We start from the raw sequence: 15,852 nt of genomic DNA, 5'->3' as shown, positions 1-15,852 counted from the left end.
AGAGGCCACAGAGTCTCCATCCTTGGAGATACTCAACACCTGACCAGACACAGTCCTGGACTGTGAGGCAGCTTCAGCAGGGGTTGGGCAGGATGATGGCTCCGTGACCTGTACCGTACACAGCATCCATGTGCACGCACATGCCTACACCCCGTGCAGGTGCATGCACATGGTTGGGCATGCATGGGACACAGGCACCTGCACGCACAGACACACACACACACACACACAGAGTGGTACACGCATGCGCAAGGCAGGTGTGCACACACCTGCACACACACCCCTACCCAGACACACGCAACGTGCCCCTGTGCCCTCCCGGGGGTTCTGCATTGGCACAGGGCTGGAGCTGCCCCGCAAGAGCTGCACCTGGCAGGGGGTGCCTGTCCCGGGGGTCGCCAGGTGGGGGGTGCCCAGGGAGGGAGTGCATGGCCAGAGGGGGCATGGGACGGGGTACCCGCGACAGGGAGTGAACAAGGCAAGGGGTGCCCGGGATGGGGGGTGCACGGCCGGGGGGGAGTCTGACACGGGGGTGCCCGGCACGGGGGGGGTGCACGGGCGGAGTTGCCGGGGCGAGGGGTGCACAGGCAGGGTGCCCAGGAGGGGGGTGCCCGGGAGGGGTACCGGCTGCATCCCGCCGCCCCCGCTCGCCTTCCCCGAGGCGGGGCGGGGCGGGGCGGGCGCGGAGCGGCGCGGCCCAATCAGCGCTGGGTCCGCCGCCGGGCGCGGGCTTAAAGCCGGAGGCGGGGGGCGGGCGCGCGCGCGCGCCGCGGGATGTGGGCGCGGGCGCTGCTGGTCTGCGTGGCGGTGTGTGCGCGCACGCGCGCCTGGCCCGGCGGTGCCGTGTGCGCGCAGGCGGTGGCGGGCGCGGGCGGCGCGCGCTACGTCGCCTTCCTGAGCGGCGGCGGCCCCGGCCCGGCCGCGCTGGTGGAGAGCTCCTGGGCCGGGCCCGGCCGCCTCCGCGCCTGCTGGGCCCGCCGCGACCCGCGCCTGGCCCGCGCCTTCCGAGCCGCTTGCGCCCGCCGCCCGCCTGCCGCCCCCGGTGTCGCGCTGCAGCGGGACCTGGCCGCGCTCTGGCGGCGCCGCGCCGCCTGCGCCGACCCCGCGCCGCCGGGAGGGCGCCGCCGCCGGCGGGGCTGGACGCTGCCGGGCACGCTGTGGTGCGGAGCCGGTGACTCGGCGGGGAACGCCAGCGAGCTGGGTACGGGGGCGGGCGGGGGCGGCGGGCGGGCACAGCCCATCGTCCCGGCGGGGCCGTGCTCACCGGCGCTTGCCCACAGGTCTCTTCCGCGGCCCCGACCGGTGCTGCCGGGAGCACGACCAGTGTTCGGCGCAGATCACGGCGCTGCAGTTCAACTACGGCATCCGCAACTACCGCCTGCACACCGTCTCCCACTGCGACTGCGACGCCAGGTGTGCCGGGGGGCCGGGCCGGGTCGGGGGGACGCACCAGGGGGCCGCCGGGCCGCTCACCGCCCCCGTCTGCCACGCAGGTTCCGGCAGTGTCTGCTGGCCCTCAACGACACCATCTCCAACATCATCGGCGTCACCTTCTTCAATCTGCTGGAGGTGCCGTGCTTCGTGCTGGAGGAGAGTGAGGAGTGCATCCAGTGGCACTGGTGGGGAGGGTGAGTGCCCCGGCGGGTGCCCCCTGCCTCAGCCCGCTGCTGCAGCCCCGCGGCTGGGTGCATCTCCTGCTGCGGCCCCGAGCGTGCCCTGCCTTGCCTGCCCGCCCCACCGGCTGGAGGGAGAGCACAGCTTGGCCGTGGCAGGGCTGGTGTGCGGGACCTCACGGCACGTGGTGTCCCCAGGTGTCAGCGTTATGGTGTAGTACCCCTGGCCAGGATGGTGCAGCAGAGTCAGTACCACCACAGCCTGCCTGCAGAGGAGACGGGCAGCCCTGCTGTGCAGCCCCCGGGCAAGGGAAGGAAGCCCTCTAGGGCAGGGCGCAAGCGGCTCCGACAGGGACTGGGGCAAAACCCCGGGCTCCACCAGGCATGGAGACCTGCGACAGCCCAGGAGCTGTGGGGCACAGGTACCTTGACCCCTGCATCCGCCAGGGACAAGGCTGAGCCCACAACCAGGCACCCAGCAGCGCAGTGGGGGCTGGAGCCCGGCCCCCCAACAGCAATGACCGTGTTGGAACAGGACCTTGCGCCGGGAGAAGCACAGCAAGGGGCTGGGGGCTCCGCACACCCTGCCTGCGCGGCCCGCCCTGAAGATGGCAGCATCGGATCCAGCCCGGCCGCGGAGCGGAGCGGAGCCACCCCCGCGCCTGCCGTGGAGGGGCACAGGCAGCAGGGTGAGTCGGTGCTGCGGCCAGAGCGTGCGCCAGAGCTGGGGTGGCCCGAGGCCTCAGCCCGTTGAGGTCGTGTGCCGGGAGATGCCCCTCACTGCCCTGCTGTTCTCAGGCCCAGGCAGGCTGTGCAGGTGCTACAAGCACCTGGATAAGTGCGAGCACCAGATTGCACCCCGTGAGGTGAAGTACCAGCTGCACAACGTGGACACCCGGACGCTCTTCCACTGCAACTGCACTCGCAGGTGCGTGTCCAGGAGGAAAAGGCGGGGTTTTTCCCACCACCACAGGGCACTGTGTCCAGATGGTTTGGGTCAGATCAGGTGGGACCCAGCAGGATGCCCACCCTGGCCAGCAGCTGCTGACCAGTGCCCTCCGGTGCCCGCAGGCTGGCGAGGTTTCTGCGCAGAGTGAGGGACCGTAATGACATAGAAGTGGGTGTCCTGGCTGACCACGTTGCCATGGACTGCTTTGTTCTGGAGCTGCCTACTGCATGCAGCCTGGGCAAGGGGCCACAGCACAAGTAAGTGCAGAGGGTCAAGGGAACGTGGCCTGCATGGGACTTCCTACCCTGTGTGGGCAGGAGGGATGCCTTGGCAGGGCTGGGTGCTGTCCTGCAGGCTTGGCATGAAGCTGGCATTGCAAGCATTGCTCCCTGCTTTGCTGTGCCACGAGCAGGGCTGGGGTGGAAAGCAATGGATGTCAGTGCTGCAGTGTTACACTGATGCTCACAGCTTTGCTTCTCTGGCAGCTGTATCACAGCCACCCGGGCTGTACTAGTACCTGCACAGCATCTCAAAAAGACCCTGAGGCACTGGGGTCCTCTGCATGTGACCTCAAAGGCTGAGCGTCCAGACTGGAAGACACAGGACAGTGGTGGCACTCTCTATGAACGATGCCTGAGGCTGGCCTTGGAGCAGAAGCTGGGCATTTGGCACCATGCGGTGCCCTGGTGATGCCTGAAAAGCACTGCCTCGTGTGGAGGAAGATGTGCTGTGCAGCAGCCATGAAGTGAAGCTGCTTGATTTCTGGTCCTTGAGACAAAGGATGGCACTGAGCATGGCTGCATGGAGCTGGGGCAGGCACAGGAAACTGAGAAGCCTCTCAAGGAGCTGTGGCTGCTATCTGTGAGCAGCAAAGCAAGGGGAAAGGAATAGGAGGGCTTGGGAAAGGGGAAACCCACCATCTTCCTTCCCTGTTGTGCCCTGGGACAGGGGGATTAGAGCCCCCCACCCCTGGATTTGTACCCTTTCAGCTGTGGGGCCTGAGCAGTGTGGTGAGCCTGGCCCCCTTTCCCAGGCAGGGTGGGAGGGAGTGCAGGTGAGCAGAGCACAGGGAGGGCTGACTCCCAGTCCTGGAGCAAGGTGGGGGTGCAGCAGCTGGGGGCAGGCCTAGGGCTGTGCCCTGGGGAAGGGGTCAGTCCCTGTGTGCAGCAGAAGATAAATAAAAGGTGTGTGGTGTCACCTGTGGTGACCCTAGGTGTGTGGTGCTGGGGATGAGTCTTCTGCCCCCTGTTTACACTGTGGCCCCCATACCAGCAGCTGATCCTGCCCCCCTGCAGTAAGCACAGTGCAGCTGGGGTGGGCAGGATGGTTTATTTTGTTGCTTGCACTACATCCAAGGCTGAGGCACAGAGCAGGGAAGGAGCTAGCTTCAATCTCAGGGGTACCCTGGGGTAGTCTTCGCTCTGTGCCCATCACCATTGCTGCCAGAGCCCTGCCCTGGCCTCCCGTCCCACCTCATGTGCAAGGCCAGCACTCCCATAGGATGGAAGGGTCTTGCACTTTGAATTTCACAAGGGGCTCCCCCTCACTGCATTAGACCAGCCTTGTCCTCCTCTGTGCCACTTTGCAGCCCTACCAGGGCTGGGGCAGCAGCTCAGGCTGGGGGGAGTAGAGGGAGCCCCTACCTGCCAGGCACACAACAGGGATGAGGAGTTACTGCAATAAATAAGGGAGTGGGGTGTCTCAGCAGGAAAGTGGCAGAGGAAAGCACACAGCAAGCACACTACAGGGAGGAGGGAGGGGGCTGCTGCATCAGCGGCCCATGGCACAGCTATGGCTGTCCAGCTCCTGGGGGCTACTCCCCTCCTTTGGGGAGGTGCTGCAGCCTGGAGGGCTGGTGGGGCTCATCCTCCTGCAGGGGTAGCCCTGGTCCACGCTCTCCCTCCGCCAGCCCGTGGCCTGGTCAATCATCTCCAGGCGGAGCGCAGGCAGCAGACCCAGGTTCCTGGGATCAGCCCTGGCCAGGGGGCTGTCAGCAGAGACACGCCGGGGGCCACCCTGCTCCAGCACAGTCTGGTAGAAGGAGTTGCCCTCCTGGCAGTCAGCTGCCCGCCCTGGCTCCTTGGCTTTGGCTCCATGGCACCACAGCTCCTCCTGGGGCAGGTGGATGGTAGGGATGTCCCCAGGGAGGCCTCGGTGGCTCTGGGGTGAAGGGCTGCGGCTTGTACCCCTGTCCCTGCTTGATGGCCGCAGGATGAGGCCCTGGAACTTGGCCAGGCTGGGGCTTCGGCTCCGGTGCCGTTTCATCTTGCCTGGGCTGGGGCTACGGGATTTGGGGGCCAGCAGGACAAGCGTGCTGTCATCCTCCTCTTCTGAGCTGCTGCCCGAGCTGTCTGTGGGACTGCTGCCCTCCTCCGACCTGGGCAGGGAGATCTGTACCCCTGCATCAGCACTGCTGGCTGATCCTCACAGGGGGCTGTGGGGCACCACAGCAGCTGGCCTCCTCCAGCCAAGCACCCCTACACACATCCCCCTTGCCTCCCTCAGCCCCTCACCCTCACCACTTGGCCATCCTGACCTGGAAGGGCTCAGTCACACCAGCGATGCTGCTGGAGGTGTTGCTGTAGTATCCAAGGATGTACTCGCCCTTCCCCTTGGGTAGTGCCTCCTCTGAGAACATCACCTGCAGTCCAGAGAGAGCTGATGGGCACCAGAGCTGGGCACCAGGCCTGCCCCCTCCCACCTCCAGCCCCACAGAGAGCTCCAGCCCCAGCTGAGAGCAGAAATCCCTGATGCCAGCACAGTGGGCCTGCCCAAGGCTCAGCACAAAGCAACAAGGAGGTGCCCTCCTGCCCCATCAGGGGCACAAAGGGGCCATTGCCCCCAGCAAGACAGCAGGGCTAGCCTCAGCTCACCTGAGCACACAGTTGCTTCTCTAGGCAGCGCTCTCCATCATCACTCCTGGCCCAGACATAGGACACATAGTCTTTAGGATGCCGAAAGCCCACCTGTGTGCATGTACATGGGAGAACACAGGTGAGTGGGGGAACATCAGCCCTGCTTTAGCTCTCCTCTCACTCAGCCCCCTCTCCTTGCACAGGGGCACCAAGAGCTGCCTTGCACCCAACCAGCAGTGCCCTGGCCCCCAGCTCCCTGGGAGTGCCAGACTTTGGACCCTGTGGGGCCCACAGGGCAGGAGGAAGAGGGAAATGCTTGATGTGAATCTCCTGAAGCAGGGGGCCAAATCCTGCTGCTAACTGCCAGGGCGTCCCAGGGGAAGAGCGAGCACAGAGCACAGGTCCATGCCATGCACCCATGTCCGCTGGTGGGAGGTAGCTCAGAAAGGACCCCACAGTGCTGTGCAGCGCTTCCCACTCCCTCCAGCCCCAGCAGCCCCCAAGCCCCTACCCGGTAGAGTCCTATCCAGTCCCAGGAGCTCCGGTGGAAGCCAGCAGCCATCTTGTACCTGACAACTGCTTGCTCAGGCCTGCTCCATTCATCAGCCACATAAATCTCAACCGGGGGCTTGTCTGCCTTGGAAGCAAACTGTCAGACACATACATGGTGAGCAAAGGCATGCCAAAGAGAGCTCAGGGCACCCGTCTAGGGCTGAGCCCTCACACATACACCACCAGCAGCCCACAGCCACAGTGGCAAGACAGCTGAGCTTGCCAAACAAAAATAAAATAAGCCCTGCACACCTCATCATACGCTGCATACACTAACTGGGCATCTCACCCCTGTAGGTCCTGCCTGTGTGCCCAGTGGCCCTGCATGGTGCTCACCTGCACTGCAAAGATGGCAGCTACCGGCTTGTGGTCGCTGACGGTATACTCCATGTGGCTGCAGTAGCGGAGTTGGCTCACCGACAGGACGCCACGGCTGGGCCGGCACCCGCCCGTACCAAGCCCAACACTGGGAGATTTGATCTTCCAGAGGATGCGGTCAGTCCAGGCAGGTTTTCGCTTCTTGGCACTGCAGGGCACAGAGGGGCATCTCTTGCCTGGCAGAGGGCAGTGGGCTCTACCCTAAACTGCCTTCCCCTGGCACTACAGCACACGCGGGCAGAGGATGCAGCTCGTCTTGGCACACAGCTCAGTGCGGCTGCAGGGACAGACCCGTGCTGGCACCAGCACAACAGCTGTGTCCCAGCCTGCTGTCCCCAGTCCAGCCCATGCCCACCCCAGCATGGCTCGCCCCATCCATCTGCACCAGCATCAGCCGCTGCCCCACAGGCACCAGCGCCTGCCCTGGCTCTGAGCCCCACCACTCCTGCATCCCTCAGCAATGCCACCCGCTCCCAGGCCCAGCACACACTTCAGCTCTGCTCTCCTACCTGCTGTCATACTTGTTGGTGCCCACGTCGAACTTGAAGGTGGGTGGAAAGTTCAGGGGTCCCTCCTGAAAGCCACTAAGGACAGGCCAGGTACTCTTGGCAATATTCAGCTGTGGGAAAGAGAGCAGGTCGGGGAGCACACAGCCTCCATGGCCAGACCCCTCTGCAAGCCCCCGAGACCTCTCCACCCCCAGCAGAGTCCTCCCTGCCCCATTGCTGCCAGTCCCACACAGCTCTCAGGGTTTGTCCATGCCATGCAAACAGCAAGTCCATAGACCCAATGCCCCCAGCTCTTCCACTGATAAAGGAAGCGTATGCCCAGCTCCCATAAAGACCATCCTGGGACTGTGCTGCCCCTTCCCCACAGAGCCAGGGCCCTTTGTGCCCCATGGGCAGCAAGGGGACTTGCCTTGTCCCACAGCTGCACAGGCAGTTTTGGCAAGAGCCGAATGCCACTCGCGGCCCACCTGAGGCTCTGCAGCATGCCCATCCCTCTCACCTGGTCCTTCTCCCAGAGCTGGCTCAGGATGTTGCTGTCGATGGCATACTTCACAAAGCGGATGTCGAGGCTCTCGATGCGGAAGTTTAGGTCCCCAAACCAGAACACGAGGCTGTGGGTGGGAGGGAGGGTGACGGGCTGGAAGGGCCGAGGCTACCAGAGCCGGGCAGCACAGCAGGGGGAAAACATCCTCAGGCTGTGGGCAGCCTCAGCCTGCAGCACAGGCACTCTCAGGAGCACCAGTGCAGGTCAGCACTCAGCCAACAGCTTGGCAGGGCTGGCAGCCCTGCCAGGATTCCTCAGGTAGGACCAAGCACCAAACAGGCCTGACTTCCCCGGGCAGAAATTGAGGGTGGAAATTTCTACCATGAGGCACCTACCGGAGTCAGACCGCACAGCCAAGACACTGGGGCACAGCCGGGCCCTCCACCTCACCAGTCCCAAACCTCAACAGCGCCAGTATGGCAGGAGCTGCACCAGGCCTGGATGTGCCCCAGGGGAGACCAAGAACCCCTCTTAACACCTACCCCACCAGGCCACAGAAAATTTTGCAGCTCTGCAGGCAAGACCCCATCTCCAAGCTGTGCTAGGATTCAGGGGACAGACCCCATACCCTACCTGGAGGCAGTCAAGGACAGGGGCTGGCACTAGAGCCCTGGCCCAGACTGGAGAGCAAAGTGGTGGGGTACGCACTCGTGGTCCAGGATGCCGCTGGCCGCACGCCCCTCGAACTGCTGCATGTGCAGTATGGTGGCAAAGTCCTCCTTGCGCTGCTCTGCCTTCTCCAGGTGTGCTGGCAGGTGGCAGTTCAGGAAGCAGACCATGTGGCCGAAGATGGAGAGACGAATGCTCACCCCACCCTTGTTGCCCTGCACCAAGAGGATCCCATGACTCCTCGGGAAGCCAAGCCCTCGCCACCTCCCCTGGGGCCACACTCACCCAGTAGCCTCCCAGCCCTGTCCTCGTACAGTCTGTCTGGATGTCCTGCAGGAAGGGGAGGTGGTAGTACTTGGCAAATACCAGTAGGATCACACCTTGCATCCGCACTGTGCTGACCTGGAATGGGAGCAGGGGCTGAAGCAGGACGGTAGTCACAGCAGAGCCTGTAGGGACAGGGACAGCTTTTCCCACCTCCAGGCCATAGGGGCAGCACCTCCCTCCACTGCACACCCCCATCTTGCAGATGACTAACAGCACATTTAGATCAGAGATCTATGCACACTCTCCTGAATACTGACAGTTGAGATAAGCTCAGCAATGCTAAGGCTCCACACTCTGGGGCAAGTGCCCTGGGGAGCTGAACCTGCCCTGGGACCCACAGGCTGCTGCCAGAAGCACAGGCTTGTTCCCACATTCACCTCCTCACTCTGGTGCAATGCAGCAGGCAACAAAAAGTGTCCCGGAAGCACCACAGGGGAAGCCTAAGGCACAGGAAAGGGAGCAGGGTGGCACAAGCTAGACAGCACACTGGCAAGACGCACTGCTAGCCCTCAGGTCAGCCCCCACACACTGCTTGGATGGCTGCAGGCTGTCCCTCCAGCAGGCTGCCCCTCCAGCCAGCTCTCCCACGGCACCTCCTCCCTCCATACCTGCAGTCCAACTCTCCCTCCCTGTGGTCCACCTGCCTGGCAGGCAGGGAGGGAACACCAGCTGCCCAGCCCCTGTGGGACCTCCTTACCAGGACGAAGTGGAAGGGGCTCAGCACATCCATGAAGAGCTCACTCCACTGATCTGTGAAGAGGGCATCCTTCAGGCGCTTGTTTATCTTAGAGTTCACCTCTTGCAGCCTGGGAGGAAAGGGACAGGTCCCTCAGCCACACCAGGAAGGTGTCCGTGTCCCAGCTAGCAAGAGCTCCTTGGGAGAGGTGCCAAAGCACAGTGCTGGGGAGGAGGGCCAGGGCGGGAAGGGCAGTTCAAGGGAGGACCATGGGTTTAGAGCACAAACCAGCCATATCCTTGCGCCAGCAATGCTGGTGCCTTCTGCTAGCACACGGCCAAATGGCCCTGAACCCACGAGGTCTTGGACCTTTTCAAAACAGCAGGTCAGCTGCAAAGGGCTGGGCAGCAGTCTAAAGCCTATCTCTAGGTGCAAGAGGGGCTTACAGGACATTTCAGCTGCACTGGTCTCTACAGAGAAGCCAAGTCTCACCAGTACTTCAGCACAGGGTGTCCAGATGCACCCTAGCCACCAAGCGCAGAGCAGCAGCAAATGGAAGGTTAATAATGGTTCTCCCAGCCCAGCAATTAGTGAAGAGAGGGAAGGAGAAGTCCGAAGAGAACGGCAGAATCAAGAAATGTCTTGCCCAAAAATATCAAGTGCTCAGGGCACAAAGACACAGATCAGAAGAAGGATCCAGCCAGGCAGAGACACCCTGGAGGTGGGGAGCAGCAGGACACCCTGCCCTGGCCAGGACACAGTCCCGGCAAGTCCCTTGCTGTCAGCTACATCCCCTGCCCCATCCATCCAGGCTCGGGTCTACCTCCACAGCCCCATCCCACTGGCCCACAAGGCCAAGGGGACCAGGAGACTGGCTCCAACACAGCATCGTACCTCCAGCAGCCTCAGCCTTACACCGCTCCCTCCCTGGGGCGAAGAGCACTGGGGAAGTCCCTGGGAGCCTCCTGGAGGCAGATCCAGCTCTTCCACCTCACGCCCACGGGCAGAGGCTGCTTCTCGCTCCCTGTACAAAGGCAGCATGTCCCTGGTCTTAGCAGGAATCCACACACACCGCAGCAAACCTCGAGGGACCAGTTTTCCCTTAGACTCTGGCAGAGTTTGCCTTGCCAGCCACACCAATAAAGCCTTACCACACCAACACGGCGCTGCCTTGCCAGCAGTTAAGTGTTGCCAGGGGCACAGAGCCAATCCAGCTGTGAGAGAACAGCAGATTCGTGCCCTTGAGGCCTGCATACCATGGGCAAAAGCTGACACGAGGAAAACGCTCCCAGAGGGCTCTGGCAGGCGAGTTAAATGCCTCTACAGACCTGACCCCAAGACTGCCAGGCCTCACGGCAAGAGCAGCGCTCGCCAAGGCCCGTCTCTACACAGCATAGCCAGTTACAGGCTCTTCGAGAGTTCAAGGCTACTCAGGATTCAAGGGTTTCAGTTCCTCTTAGGACTCCCATTTTACTAGAAGTTGATTCTCCATCACCTTTTCCGATATTTTACTGCTTGAGATGCACACCCCTCCCTGCTCACCATGCCCCAGGGAGGCTGGGGCTGCAGCAATTCCATTCCCCGCCCCCCAGGGCTATGGGGATCCCCCAAAAAGGGACATGGCCAGGCAGAGGACAGGGCCCTGCACCTCACCCTCTTACCCAATGGCGATCACATCCGCATCATTTGTCTCGCCCGTGTTGAGGTGCAGCAGGGATGTCACATCATTCGGGGGCATGGCTGTGCCCACGTTCCAGGTGACCACTGTGATGCTTGGGAGGACAAAGGAAGAACAGGCTAACACTGGGGCTCAAAGGTGTTCCCTGTCCCACCTGTTCAGCCCCCAGCTCCACCAAGGAAGCTCTCTGCCTGCAACAGAAGTGGCCACAGCTGAAGCTTAGCCAGGGCACATACACCAGGTCCTTAACTCCTGTTTGAGGGAGAGGGGTCCTTGCCCCTAAATTCCCCCAGGGTCTGCACCTTGGTGCATGGCAAGCCCCGCTGCAACCCAAGCCCTGGTGAAATTCTAGAAACCAGCATAAAGAGCCCTCGTTTTCATCACTGCCAACTGACACAGGCAGGCTGGCACAGCAGGCAGCCTGCGAGACAGGGTGTCCCCAGAAAACTGCTTCCCCTCCCTTCCCCAGGAATCATGCATCCCTCAGGCTCCTGGGGAAAAGGACTCGGATCTCAGCCCCCAGAGTCTGCCCCAGAGCACGGACAGGCCCAAAGGCTGGGGCATTGCACGTGACAGCAGCACTGCAAGCCCTGAAGCAGTGTCCTTCACCAGTGCAAAGCCACCATCAGTCACAACACATTAATGCTGTTACGCAGCATGCGCCAGCGGGCTCTTTCAGCATCACTAGGACAAGCCTCAGTCACAGGGGGTACGTTTCAACAGGGAGGGAGGGTAATGCTGCACCATTTCCAGAGCTCAGGGACAGCAGGGGCAGATGGCAGCCACTCCACAGCCTGTGCCTCTGACACACCACTCTGTGCAGCACCCAGTCCCCTGAACGCTGACAGCAGGCACTGGGCATCCTGCTCCACCCCGTTAACCCTCCTTGTCCATAGCCCCTCACCCCAAATCTCCTCCAGCTGAACACCACCCACAAAAGGAAGGAAGGGGCAACTCCAGCCCACAAGAGGCTTCGCTCGCCACTTCACAGCAAGGGCAGCTTCGGCCCAGCATCGCTCCCCACTGCTCTCCCCCCACAGCAACACCCGCTCACCGGAACGAGCCATCCTCCGGGACCCTTCCCGAGCAGCCGAGGAGCACGTCACCAGAGTCACTGGAGCTTGGCAGGCCGAGAGACCTCCCGAAGAGGGAGAGCTCTTCCGGCTCCGGTTTGGAGAGGGCCGCAGGCTTGGACAGGCCCACCCGCCCGCCGGCGATGAACTCGCTGGAGACAGCTTTTGGCAGGCTGGCGGCCCTGGGCGAGGAGCCCGCCCAGGCCGAGATGTGGTCGCTGGACTCCGCCTTGGGGAGCATCTCCCTCCGCTCGGCGGGCACCGGCTTCCCGGGGGCAGCGTGCTCCAGGGGACCGAGCTCGGGGAAGGCAGGCCGGCCCGGCGCCGGCCCGGGCGCCACCGGGGACGGCACGGCGGGGCGGGCCGGCGGGGCGCCCGGGCTGGGGGGCAGCAGGGCCGGCAGCGGCAAGGCGTGGGGCCCGCCGGCCCCCTCAGGCTGGGCCCGGCCGACCTCCAGCGGCAGGGGCTGGGCAGCCCGGCCTGGGACCCGCTCCTCGGGCCCGCCGCGCTGTACCCCCCCGGGCCGCGGGCAGCCGTAGGGGAAGGGGTCGCAGGCGGCGTCCGGCCGGGAGCTCCTGCGGGCTCCCGGGGCACCGCCGCCGAGGAACGGAGCCGCCGGGGCCCCGCCGTCGGGCTGGGGCCGCGCCGAGCCTCCGGGGCCACAGGGCACCGGCCGCGCGGGGGAGGCGGCGGGCGCGGGGCCCCGCGGGGGGCCAGGGCGGAACCCCGAGGCGGCGGCCGAGCCCTGGTCCGCGCTGCCGCGCCGGGCCGGCTCCATCGGCGGGAGACCCGAGCGAGCGCCCCCCGGCCCCGGGCCGAGGCCCGGCCCCGCCGCGCGCCCCCCGATGTCAGCGCCCCCCACCACCTGCGCGGCGCCTTAAAGGCGCAGGAGCGGCAGGAGCGACACCGCCGCCGCCCGCCCCGCCCCGCGCGCACCTGCCGCCGCCCCGCTCACGTGACAGCCTGTGCCCCGCCTCCTCTTCTGTCCCCGCACCCGCCGGCGCGAGGAGCGGAGCGCGCGCACGCGACGGGCACCGGGAGGGGGCCGCCCCTGCACGTGCACGACTGCCCTTGCGCATGCACATCCAGCCTTGCCTGCGCACACCCAGCCCTTGCGCTGCACGTCTAGCCTTGCATGTGCACATCTTGGCTTGTGTGTGCACACCTGCCCTTGTGCTTGTGAGCATGTGTGCGTTTTTGTGTGTGCGACTGTGCGCGCACCGCTGTGACTTTTGTGTCATTGTGCACCTGTGTGTGTATGCGCACCGTTGTGGGTGTGTTTGTAGCTGTCGGTGCACACGCGCACGACGGGCAGCTGCGTGAGGTGCTGTGTGTGCAGCTGGTTGTGGGGCTGCTTGTGCAGCTGTATGGGTGCAGCTGCAGCTGCGTGCATACCTGTGCCTAGTGCCACGCCTGTGTACAGCGGTGCCGGTGTGCTCACGTGCAGCTGTTTGTACAGGCAGTTGTGAAAGCGTGCAGGGGTGCACCTCAGGTGCATACATGCTTGTGTGTGCCTGAAGGAGGCAGGGGAGCTGGTGACACAGGGTGTGGAGAGGGCAGAGGTCTCAGACAGCTCCTACACCTCAGCCTGTACCAGCAAGACCAGCCCTAGGGAGCCCCAGAGCCCCAGGGAGGCCGGAGCACAATGTGGAAAAGGATCTTGGTGGAAGAGGACCAGGTCCCTGGGCCCTGGTGGGATGGACCCACGAGTGCTGAAGGAGCTGGCTCCTGTTATCACAAGGCCACTCTCAATAATCTGTGATCGATCATGGCAACTGGGAAAGGACTGGAGGAGAGCAAATGTCACTCCTGTCTTCAGGAAGGACATGAAGGAGGACCCGGGGAACTAGAGGACAGTCAGCCTCATCTCCACCCCTGGGAAGGGATGCTCCTGGGAGTCATTGCCAGGCACATAACAAGAAAGCCATCAGGAGGAGTCAGCACGGCTTCACCAAGGGGAAGTTCTGCTTGGCCAACCTGACCACCTTCTGTGATGAAGTGACTGGCCTGGCAGATGAGGGGAGAGCAGTAGATGTCGTCTACCTGGACTTCAGGAAGGCCTTTGACACTGTCTCCCATCAGGTCCTCCTAGAGAGTTGTTGATGTACGGGCTGGATGAGCAGATGTTGAGGTGGACTGAAAACTGGCTGAATGGCTGGATCCAAAGGGTGGTGGTCGGTGGCACAAGATCTAGTTGGAGGCCAGTAACTACGGTGTGCCCCAGGGGTCAATACTGGGTCCAGTCCTGTTTAACATCTTCATTACTGACCTGGATGATGAGACAGAGTGCACCCTCAGCAAGTTTGCAGATGACACCAAACTGGGAGGAGTGGCTGATAAACCAGGGGGTTGTGCATCCATCCAGAGAGACCTGGACAGGCTCGAAGAAATGGGCTGGCAGGAACGTTATGAAGTTCAACCAGGGGAAGTGCAAAGTCCTGCCCTGGGGAGGAACATCAGGCACCAAGGCATGCTGGGGGCCACCTGGCTGGAAAGCAGCTCTGCAGAAAAGGCCCTGGAGGTCCTGGTGGACACCACGTTGACCATGAGTTCAGTGTGTCCTTGGGGCAAAGAAGATGAGTGGTGTCCTGGGCTGCATCAGGAGTGTTGTCAGCAGGTCAAGGGATGTTGAGGAGGCACTGGTGAGGCCACCCCTGGAGCGCTGTGTCCAGTGCTGGGCTCCCAGGAGCAAGTCCAATAGACATGGACATTGCAGCGGGATTCTAATGAAGGGCCACAAAGATGATGGACTGGAGCATCTTGCACATGAGGAGAGGCTGGGAGAGCTGGGGCTGTCCAGCCTGGAGCAGAGGAAGCGCAGGGGGATCTCATCGACCTACATAAATACCTGCAGGGAGGGTGTGGAGAGGATGGAGCCTGGCTCATTGCACTGGTGCCCAGTGGCAGGACCAGAGGCAGTGGGTTCAAACTGGAGCACAGGAGGTTCTCTCTGCACGTCAGGAAACGCTTTTTCCCCGTGAGGGTGACCGAGCCCTGGCACAGGTTGCCCAGGAAGGTTTTAGAGTCTCCCGCCTTGGAGATATTCAAACGCTGTCTGGACGTGGTCCTGGGCAACTGGCTGTAGGTGGCCCTGCTTGAGCAGGGGATCGGACCCGGTGGATCCCAGAGCTGCCTCCAACCTCAACCAGTCTGAGACTCTGTGATTCTGTGACCAGGGGGATGTGCATGTGTGCAGGTGTTTGTATGCAGCTGCTGCGTGTGTGGTTTGTGTGTGTGTGTGCAGGGGTGCATGCTGTTTTGTGCATGGGTAGCCATTTGTGCGTTCAGTTGTGTGCGCGTGCAATCGGGGTGTGCAGTACGTGTGCATGTGCATGCAGCTGGGTGTACGTGTAGAGCTTTGTGTGCGTGTGCGTGCCGTTGCATGTGTGGCTGTGTGCGCTGGTGTACGTGTGTTTCTGTGCATTGCTGTGTAGGCTGATGCACCTGGGCGTAGGCACGCTGTGAGCAGCTGTGTGTGTGGGTAGCTGTGTGCAGCTCTGCCTGCCTGTTTGCGGCTCTGTGTGTGTGCAGTTGCATCTGTGCGCTGGTGTGTGGACTGCATATAGCTGTGTGTATGCAGAGCTCTGTGCATGCAGCTCTGTGTGTGTGTGTGTGTGTGTGTGCAGCTGTATGTGCAGGAGGGTGCGTGAGTGTGCCTGCATGTAGCTGTGTGCCATTGTCTGCATGCACAACAGGCAGCTGTGCGTGCACACACCGTCGTGCACGTCACTGTCTGTGTGTGTTTGCATTTGCAGTGTGTGTGTGTGTAGGGATGGCGCGTTTGCAAGTAGGTGCGGGGGGGTGCAGTCTGTGCGTGCATCCTCAGTGTGTGGTGGGCGTGTGTTTGCAGTGTGTGGTGTAGACGTGTGCATACGAGTGCGTGTTTGCAGTGCGTGTATGCACGTTTGCGGTGTGGGTGTTCGTGGTGTATGTGTTCGGGTGCGTGTGTGTGCAGCGTGTGTGTGTGTGTGGTATGTGGTGTGTGCGGCGTAGGTGTACGTGGTGTGGGTGTGCATGGGGTGTGGGTGTGCAGGATGCGTGTGTGCGCGGGGAGGTGCGTACGGGGTGTTCGCGGTGTGTTTACGGTGC

The 15,852-nt window shown here is 62.9% G+C and overlaps 2 protein-coding genes across 5 annotated transcripts; one reads left to right on the top strand and one right to left on the bottom strand.

Moving 5' to 3' along the window:
* Window positions 1-774: 774 nt before the first annotated feature.
* On the top strand, window positions 775-3,745 carry PLA2G3 (phospholipase A2 group III). Its single transcript, XM_072880409.1, has 7 exons — window positions 775-1,201; window positions 1,281-1,413; window positions 1,494-1,628; window positions 1,812-2,302; window positions 2,412-2,541; window positions 2,685-2,819; window positions 3,048-3,745. The coding sequence occupies exons 1-7, from the start codon at window positions 775-777 to the stop codon at window positions 3,250-3,252; spliced, it is 1,656 nt and encodes a 551-aa protein (XP_072736510.1). The 3' UTR covers window positions 3,253-3,745.
* Window positions 3,746-3,882: 137 nt separating this feature from the next.
* INPP5J (inositol polyphosphate-5-phosphatase J) lies at window positions 3,883-12,734 on the bottom strand. 4 transcript variants are annotated; one of them, XM_072880225.1, is made up of 12 exons: window positions 11,745-12,726; window positions 10,674-10,784; window positions 9,034-9,142; window positions 8,295-8,411; window positions 8,049-8,224; window positions 7,356-7,467; window positions 6,857-6,966; window positions 6,306-6,495; window positions 5,929-6,066; window positions 5,436-5,528; window positions 5,099-5,203; window positions 3,883-4,953 (listed from the first exon to the last, which is right to left on the bottom strand). In XM_072880225.1, exons 1-12 carry the CDS (start codon window positions 12,539-12,541, stop codon window positions 4,333-4,335), a joined length of 2,679 nt encoding a protein of 892 aa, XP_072736326.1. In that variant the 5' UTR covers window positions 12,542-12,726; the 3' UTR covers window positions 3,883-4,332. The 4 variants fall into 4 exon arrangements, with proteins under 4 accessions (XP_072736326.1, XP_072736329.1, XP_072736328.1 ...); XM_072880229.1 differs by having other exon boundaries at window positions 4,750-4,939; window positions 11,745-12,734; XM_072880228.1 differs by lacking the exon at window positions 5,929-6,066 and having other exon boundaries at window positions 11,745-12,733.
* Window positions 12,735-15,852: the final 3,118 nt, after the last annotated feature.

This window comes from Ciconia boyciana, chromosome 15 (genome assembly GCF_034638445.1).
Source record: "Ciconia boyciana chromosome 15, ASM3463844v1, whole genome shotgun sequence".
Lineage (NCBI taxonomy): Eukaryota > Metazoa > Chordata > Aves > Ciconiiformes > Ciconiidae > Ciconia > Ciconia boyciana.
Note: the sequence above shows the minus strand (reverse complement) of the source record. Positions and strands in the feature narration are given on the sequence as shown.